The 9,111-nt window shown below is 45.9% G+C and overlaps 1 protein-coding gene across 1 annotated transcript in view; it reads left to right on the top strand.

Moving 5' to 3' along the window:
- The first annotated feature begins 774 nt into the window (after positions 1-774).
- The window catches only part of IGSF11 (immunoglobulin superfamily, member 11), an 8,502-nt gene continuing 165 nt past the window's right edge, over positions 775-9,111 (top strand). The window contains exons 1-8 of the mRNA XM_010296370.1: positions 775-790; positions 2,467-2,504; positions 3,942-4,085; positions 5,434-5,641; positions 6,441-6,596; positions 7,573-7,695; positions 7,927-8,077; positions 8,781-9,108. Coding sequence (XP_010294672.1) covers positions 775-790; positions 2,467-2,504; positions 3,942-4,085; positions 5,434-5,641; positions 6,441-6,596; positions 7,573-7,695; positions 7,927-8,077; positions 8,781-9,108 — 1,164 coding nt within the window. The remainder of the gene's footprint in view (positions 791-2,466; positions 2,505-3,941; positions 4,086-5,433; positions 5,642-6,440; positions 6,597-7,572; positions 7,696-7,926; positions 8,078-8,780; positions 9,109-9,111) is intronic.

The following is a 9,111-nucleotide window of genomic DNA, read 5'->3' as shown; positions in this document are numbered from 1 at the left end:
GGGACAAAAAAAATGGAGCATCCGTTCTAATTAGTGATGGGAGCTCGCTGCATCGGGATCAAAGGAGAAAGCTGTTTGCAGAATCAAGCTAAGATCAAAGTCTTCTACGTACAGGAAGGGCCCATTCCTCTTTCTGCTGACAGTGGTGTACCCTGTTCTTCCTCCAGGCATGCTGCTTACAGGGGTGTTTAATTACCAAGTAAGGAGGAGACTGCACATGCAAGAGAGGGTGTAATGGCCATTGTAATCCAATGCTCAGAGGTGATTTGATGATGATCAATTCTTGTTGTCTCTCACAAGTCATTGAACTTCTCTGAAAGCTTAGAAAAGAACTGGCTTGTGTACCTTTGCAAAAGGAGACCCTTTACAACATGCTTTGCTTTATTTTTCTGACCTCTTATGGTAATGTGACTTAGTAGACTGGGCTGTATGTGTATGCATATATCTATATTTGCATTTATATCTACCCAAGGGATTTCAAGTCCTAAATCCTTAGGCTGCATTGAAAAATCCTTGTCCCAATAGATATGCTAAATTTGAAATCTCTTCCTCCCTCTCTCCCCTGTGTCCCTCCTTTTGCATTAATGCAAAGCCACATTTTTGCAACTCCTAATATTGAAATGTTTAAACATGTAACATTTGGTTGAGTTTTCCTGCTAGGTGTCTTCCTGGGCATACAGGTTTATAAGCGTATGTGTCTTTGTGTGCACTCACCTGTGTTTTGGGCCATGGGTATTGGTGTGGAAGGATGGAGTCATGTAGATCCTTGCGTAGATGGACAAGGGCATGTGTAAGTGTGTTACATTTTCTACTAGTCTGAGATGCAAAGAAAGACGCTGTAGCTTCTGAAGAGGATTTGATCTTTGCTCTTTCAGCTGTCTCCCAGGGAGAGGGGTCACGCTGTAGTGATGCCCTCCCGGTGCTGTGTTAAAACACCAGCCTACCGCCCCGTGTATGCTGGTGGAAGAGGCCTTTGCCTACGCTCGGTCCCCTGACTCCCCTGCCGCCGTGTTTAAGCTTACTTGTCAGGAGCGGTTGTGTGTGTTTTCCCCAGCTGTAGCCCTGCAGGTGCCGCTTAGCTTAACAAAATGAGTCCTTGCCTTTAAGTGCCGCCTGCCTTGTGTGCATCCCAGGCCAAAGAGCAGCTGACGGGCTGTGGGACGCATGAGGCAAAAGCAAGTCTGAGAAATGGACGGGGACCTCAGCTCTTCCTTAGTGCCCCCTCTCACAGTGCCCCTCCGTGGCACCCAAATTAAAGTTAAGGGTGCTGTGGTGCCTTGAAAGGGGGAGGAGATTACGGGGGCTGTGGGCTGCTGCAGGGCAAGAGTGGGGCACTGGCAGAGCAAAGGGAATATTATGTGTTTTCTTTCCTTTTTTAAATTGTTCGTGAGTCAGTTGGGAAATTCTCAAATGTATTGAAAATTATTTTTACAGTGAAGAAATTATGCATGTTCTATTTTACTGTTTTTATTATTCTGCAGGATGTTTACAGTCAACAAATAGTAAATATTAGGAGTAGCAAGAGGGTGGCTAGGTATGCAAACCACATCATGATGATTGAGTGATTGATGTAACCAACCCTGCAATGCAAACTGTAAACTCTAACTTTTCCAGTAAGTTTGTGATTAGTGAATACTCACACTTAAGTATTACTTTTGATGAATAACAAGAATTTGAATGTGTGCGCTCTTCTTGGAGTGAAAAGTAGAGGGGATAAGGGATGGGGCTGAAGAACACATGTTGCTATTCCAAGTCAGATGAGTAGTTGGTTTTCCTTTCATGGAGAGCATCTCATTAAATCTATGCTGAACATGGCAGAAGAGCTTCCTGTACCATGTTGGAGAGAGAGGTTAATCCAATAAGCGTCAAAAAGTATTGTGACTCCCCACACTCTGTTTAGCACATGGATGATGCTGGACTGGATGAGTAGTCATGGCAAGGTAGCCTTCAAATTTAGGCCTGCAGAAAAAACGATCCCTTGTCAGGGTCATCTGCAGGGACATCTCCGAAGTTGACACGGATCACTTCTGGTTTTTGGGCTACTGCCACTGCCTGGCCAGCCATAAGCAAATGAGGAGTCCGAAACCATTCCCAGTCTGTTGACCACAGATGCAACTGGCAGGCAGGTACCTTGTAATAAACATGGTGCTTATTACTGGCTCTTAAAAACACTTGCTTCCACTTGCTGCTGACAACCCTGCATAGGAGATTGATGGATTAAGCCTTCACTGGCTGTTCCTCATCCAGGCACCTAATTCTCTGAGGGGTTAGCACCAGAGACGAACTGTTTCCCTAGGAATTTCAAAAATGTTCCATGTTACGTATTTCAACATATTTAAAACCTTAAATATGTTCCAAGCCTGTGAGGAAAGTCAGACTTGATTTTTTCCTTTTCTGCAAAGTAAGAAACTTGTGAATTTCACTTGGAGAGGTTAAAATGGCATTTTGTCTGGCTCTGTTCTGAAGCACTTCTGGGCCTCCACAAACTATCTGGGGCTTTGGAGGTGGGAAGATATGGAGGAGGGAATCAAAGTCCAGAGGAGGTTGGTGAGGATTTGCAAGCTGGGGTATTGCAGCTCCAGTTCAGTCAGTCCAAACCCAGGAATTCATCATAGGCTGTTCAGGTACTACAAGCTTTGGATCTGTAACATCTGAAGCTCAGGGCTTCAAGGCTGTGTGCTCCCCATCTCTCCATTAGATAAGCTGGGGAGGATCCCAGCAGACAAGCATGTGGGAGACCACTCACCATTTTCTCAGAAATTAACCTGTTTGATTTATTCATAGTTCAGATAGAAACCTATTCTCATGGGGAATTTCACCTTCAGCAAACCAGTGCCTCTTGGCAGAAAATAGAAACTTTGCTGGCAGGCCTTCCTGGAGTCAGAAAGAGAACAGGGTGGTCCACAGACTACACCTGGGAGCTAGCAATATTCTGATATTGCCTTGGATCCTGAAAACTCCTTGCCTTCTCCTCCAGCAGCCTCCCACATACTTTGAACAAGAAGATAGTGAGCTGTCATAGAGAGCGATGTTTTTTGTCATCAATATTTTGATTTTGTGGGAAAAAAATGCTTTAAAGAATTTTAGCACTACTCAAAATGGTGGTGGTGACTCCTTGCTTAGTTTCATTTGACAAGATTTTGGCAGTAAGAACGGAGATATTTCCCTGTGTGACTTGCAGTCTAAAAACTGCAGCCTTGAGCTGCTGTGCTGGGAAGCTGGGACTTACCAGGCTTTCAGCCCTGTCCAGCTTGTGTGGAATGCAAAGAAGTGAATGGTGGAAATGCTGGAAAATAAATGAGATTTGATGAGATCCTCTATTATCAGTAGTCATTTTTCACCAGCTAGATAGAAATACCTGGACGGGAAAAGATTTAGATTTTTAACCCTTTAAATTAAAAATAGCACTAAAATGTTTCTGCTCATGCTGGACTTTATGAGGGGTAGAATTGTGGGGAGAGCTGTGTTTCTTCTTTAATGATACACATTCTCTCTTCTTACCCCTTGGTGAAGACTTTTAGAATGCAGTTTTCTTTTCTGTTCCAGTGATGTTGGGCATCATTAAGATTGATGGGTTTGAAAACATATTTCATTATCTCTTAGACTCAGCTTGGCTGCTCTTCCAGCTTTTTCCCTGTCACCCAAACAAAACCTGTTGTTTTCAGAGGCTCTGAAACTAGAGTGCTTTCACTTAAAAGGGCTGCCTATCTGCATTTGCCTGTGAAAAATGTCTGCACAAGAGCAGCCTGATATTTTAAGGGAGGAATATAATTCTTTTTAGCCTGAAGTAATTGGTAAGGGATGGTTGTGTAACAACAGGGTGCTGCTGTCATGACCTGCATGTGTATGGGACTGCCTGCAATGCTTGAACTAGGTCTCCTTCTCCTGAAATGCTTGAACTGGGTGTCCTTCTTTTTCCAGGTCTGGTGTGTCCTCTGGAGGTGTCAGTCAGTTCAGGGAGTATCCAGGTTGCTCGAGGACAGACAGCAGTATTGCCCTGTACCTTCACCACTAACGCTGCTCTCACTAACCTAAATGTCATCTGGATGGTCATTCCTCTTTCTAATGCCAACCAGCCTCAACAGGTAGGTCCTTTCTTACTGGAGCATGCATTTCTTTGGGGCTTTCCTTTTCCTCACCCTTTTCATGCTGATCTGGATGTAGTCCTTTTACAACGCTGAGTCTCTGGTTGACCCAGAACGTTCCCTTCATTGCTGAACATGCTCTAAATCTTACATGAATCTGATTTCAGTGCTTTGTTAACAGATGCACATTGTGTCCTTGGCTGCATTGGCTGGATGTGCAATTGGGCAGTTGTATATGATACTGTATGGCTGCCCTGGATCTCTGGTGGCTTTTGTGTTCAAAAGAGTACAGGAGATGTAATCCAGGTTTTGGTGCACCAGATTCAGAGGATCTGGGAGCAGCTACAGGCTTAGACCTATGAAATCTATGGAAAATGTACCAGAACACATAGCCTCTCATAGATTCATCTCCCCTTTTACTTGCCCTTTTACTGTTTCACTGTCTGTTGCTTGTGCAAGTCCATTCTTATGAACATTAGCAAATGTTCATTTTTTGAACTATTCTGAATGCAATTTTCTATTGTGGTGGGCACAAGAATCATAACCTGAGATCTGCTGGCCTGTTTTTTGCCCACATACTCTAACAACGGAAGAATGTCATTGCTCTGAAATGCATCCATCTTGGGTCACTGCCCCCATCACATCACTGCCCCCATCACATTTGATACTCAGTTATGAGACATACTCTAACAACGGAAGAATGTCATTGCTCTGAAATGCATCCATCTTGGGTCACTGCCCCCATCACATTTGATACTGTTATGAGAACCTGCACTAAAGAGTACTTGCTTCTCAGGGACTTTGAGTACAGACTGCTATATAAGCTGTCTGACTGGTAGAGGTTGTTGCAGATTCAAGGGGTCCATTGCCTGTCATTCAGTTCATCCCAATGATCTTCAGTAAGCAGTGTCAAATCATGGCAGGATCTTACTGGCTGAGACTCAAAATGATACTGTCCACTGGGCAGAAGCTTTCCAGCAAAGTACTCACTGACCTGCAGAGTCTCTGCCTCTCTGCATCGATCCTGTCTAGATGGGTAATGACTATTGTATGAAGCAGGCTGGTATTGTCAATCCAGGTATGCCAGAAGACTAGGCTATCTATCTGGTCTGTTACCTCTGTGAACATTTTTATTGACATGAAACAGCCTACAGAGTATGTTCCTCTTTTAGACAAAACACCTCTGTTAGGATGGGTCTGCCTGGGACAACTGCATATTGACGTCTGGTTATTTAGAGATGCTTTAGGAACTGGTCCTTTTGGCTTTGGAAGCCGATGTTTTGCTTGCTGTTCTTCCTCCTTGCTCAGCTCCTGAAGAGTGTTTTTTGAGCCTTCCTTTCTTTTCCAGGTTATTCTCTACCAAGGGGGTCAGATCTTTGGTGGTGCACCCCAGTTCTATGGGCGAGTGGGGTTCGCTGTGACAATGCCAACCACCAGTGCCTCCATCTTCATCAACAACACTCAGCTATCGGATACTGGCACATACCAGTGTTTGGTCAACAATCTTCCCGACCGAGGCGTCAGGAATATTGGAGTCATTGGACTTACTGTCTTGGGTGTGTTTATTGGGATTATGGGGAGAGGGGAGGAACAGGGACAAGGGGGTCCTCTGTGCATGACAGTGCATCATAGCAGAGCAATATGGTAGTGTACGCATTGGAGCCTGTGGACATCCTGTAGTGAGGGATGGGCTGCCTTGTGGGTATTTGTTGGAGTTTGTAGGGCACGTAGCCTTCATACACAGGTAGCATACAATGGAGTTTTAAAATATGGTGGAGAGAAAGCTTTTGTGGCAGCATTATGATGTGGAGTTGCAAAGAACCATAAATAAAGTATGAGGGCATCCTGGAGAGCTGAAGGGACTATAAGAGTTTTGTGCATAGCAACAGGAGAAGAGAGTTATTTTAGATCTTTGCTTTCTTTTCATGAAAGCAATTAGTACCGGATGCTCCCTAGGATGTTAAAAACTCTAGAGTGTGTGCCATTATAGGGATACAAAAGCAAAACCCAACCACTGCAAATTCTGCCTGCAGCTCTGTTAGTTCTCACCATCCTTGCTGTCTCAAACACATAAATGTTCACCACCTTTTTCTCTAGAGAGGGATCTAAGAGTTCAGAGTCCTGCAAAAGTCAGCAGTAGTCTGTAACCTTGATGGGCTGGTGGGTCAGGAATCTTTGTGAATTGTCACCCCCCTAAACCTTAATGGGTTTTTGTCTGCTGCCTCCCTCTTGTCCCCTTGTCAGCTCATGCCAGTGTCCTTGCTTTCCCCAGCAGCGCGTGTCCAGAAAGAGCCTGCACTCCACTGTTTGGTCGTATTTCCTGATCTGCTGTCACTTTCCCCTCTTCTCTCGCAGTTCCTCCTTCTGCCCCACTTTGCAGAATCCAGGGGTCCCTGGACGTGGGCAGCGATATCACACTGACCTGCAGCTCAGAAGAAGGCATCCCCCGACCAACATACCTCTGGGAGAAACTGGACAATGTTCCCAAGTTGCCCCCAACTGCCACACAAGGTGCTTGTTTAGTTGATTATCCTCTTATTTTCCAGGTGACAGCCTGGGCTTTCCTTAATCTGAGCTGCCAGAGGTGGCATGGTTCATTGAGTGTCTGCTACTTGCATGGTTACTTTATTGGAACGAAGATTCCTAGAGCCCATGGTGAACTAGGTACCTTCCAGTGGCCGCTTGAATTTTCATGTTTTTTTGGTACAGAAACATGTTGCCCATTGAGGAACAAGGGTCTGGTCAAATAAGAGAGAGAGAAAATGGTTGCCAAATGTTGGTATGTGGCTGGAGATTTCAGCCGCTGACTCACCTGTATTTTAACCCAAATAAGAGGCTTATAAATTGGAAACTGGGAGAAAGAAGGCAGAATCATCCCAGCTTCTCATGCTGAGGTCACTGTTCTCCAAGAAGTTACTGCCAGAACTGCCTTTCAGTTGTGTAAAAGCAAGGCTCTGATCAGACTGGGTACTGCACAGCCCCAAGTCCCATCCATAAGGTTTCTTAGCCTAGGTGTCCTGACCAAATAGTGATATCTGTATTTTTGCCCTTTATCTTGCTGTATTTTAAGAATACTTGATCATTTGGGTTTTACATAATTCAGAAATGAGGAAAAATGGCAGAGCAGGGGGTGGGGAGCCCAGGGATGGGAGAGCAGGGGTTCTGCAGGGCAGGATTGAATTTAGCAGGTAGATCTGGGTATAGGTAATTGCACATCTCTTCTTTCCTCCTTTTTCTCACACGATGCTGAGAGTCCCAAGCTTTCATTTGCAGAAATTCATCTATAAGAAGAAAAAGAAACATCTACTGTAAGCTCCTTAAGACCTAATCTTGTGTGTGTGTGCACAATGCTTCCATCTCAAGGTTATTTCCTAATTTATTTCTCTCTTAAGAGTCTCACACCAAAATTCTCTATTTGCTGGCTTTGCCTTTTCACAGTTTTCCTCAAGGGGGGAGGGATTTAAATCCTTCTTTTCTCTCTGACTAGACCAAGTCCAGGGCACTGTCACTCTCCGAAATATCAGCACTGTGTCCTCAGGTCTTTACCAATGTGTGGCTTCAAATGCCATTGGAACCAGCACTTGCCTTCTGGACCTGCAAGTCATTGCACGTAAGTATTTTGCCAAAAGAGGCTTGGCCACCTGCTTCTGTCGTGTGACAGTACAGTGTGTAACCATGTTTGCTGTGAGCCACCATGTGCCTCTCTATCAGAAGATGATTGTGCCCTGGAATAGGGACATTGCCTTTCCCCCTTCCCAAGCCCTGGTAGCTTCAAATGCTCATGGACAGCCACAGCGCAGCCCTGATTTCTTCTCCATTCTCTGTTCAACCGTCCCCACAGCTCATCCTCGGAGCATTGGCCTGATTGCAGGAGCGGTGGCCACAGGCGCCGTCGTGCTTGTTGTTTGCATTGTGTTGGTGGCCGTGGCACTGTTTTACTGGAAAAACAAACACAAAGAAGAAGAAGAGGAGGAGATTCCCAATGAGATAAGGTAAGGGTCAAGGAAAGCTGGTGGCAGGGGACCTCTGATCACCCAGCAAAAGCAGCAGATAGTAGGAAGAAACCTCAGTCTTGCTAATCCTGAGTGTGCTCCCCTGGGCCAGGGGAAGATGTCCATATGTCCAGAAAAAGGAGGGAGCAAATGAAGAATGGTAACAACAGATTTTGTTTTCAGTATTGCCTTTATTGAGAGCTTTGGTTTGACATTGCTAGCTCCATAGAAGAGTGACTCTGAATGTGGTGTGGTGGGGATCCTGACCCAGAATACCCAGACAGTGATAGCTGAAAAGCTCTGGAGATACAACTGTAATCTTCTCTGGTGTTACAGACACAGTGTTTCCCTCTGGTAGCTTCCTTCAACTCCCCTGAGGATCAGCTTCATTGGTACTACAAGTACAGTCATAATACTGACTACCTGCGTAGTACTGGTGGCTGTGACAAACACTGATTTTGGCCCCTAGACACATAAGCATGGGTCATTTGTGTCAGTGGTAGGACATGGAGCAATTAATGTGCACAGAGGTGGGTCCTGCAAAAAGGGACGAGCAAAAGGGCTAAGGAGCAATGCTGGTTCACGTTGGTGCTGTCCTTCACCTTGAATTAATGACGTTGACCCCAGCAGGGTGTGGTGGGGGGCAGGTGTTGGGCAAACAGGGCAGCATCCTCCATGTGCCCTCACACCCTTTCCTTCCCAGGGAGGACGACCTGCCACCCAAATGCTCCTCCACTGCAAAGACATTCCACGCCGACGCGTCCTCATCGGAGAATGACACCCTGACCTCCTCCAACACCTATAACAGCCGCTACTGGAATGACCCCAAAGCCAACCACGCCACAGACTCCTTCACCCGCTTCAGCAACAGCAATGATGCCCACCAGCCTCCCTTCTCCCGCTCGGGGAGCACGAGTACCCGCCCCGTCTATGCCAATGGTGGCCACCCATCCCCGGCTCCCCCTAAGACGCTGGTGGTGACGGCCAGCACGGCACCGTCCCCTCAAGAGGTGATCCGGAGCAACGGTTCAGTC

This window comes from Phaethon lepturus, unplaced genomic scaffold, assembly GCF_000687285.1.
Source record: "Phaethon lepturus isolate BGI_N335 unplaced genomic scaffold, ASM68728v1 scaffold24401, whole genome shotgun sequence".
In the NCBI taxonomy this organism is placed as follows: Eukaryota; Metazoa; Chordata; class Aves; order Phaethontiformes; family Phaethontidae; genus Phaethon; species Phaethon lepturus.
This window is presented reverse-complemented; position numbering and strand designations above follow the sequence as displayed.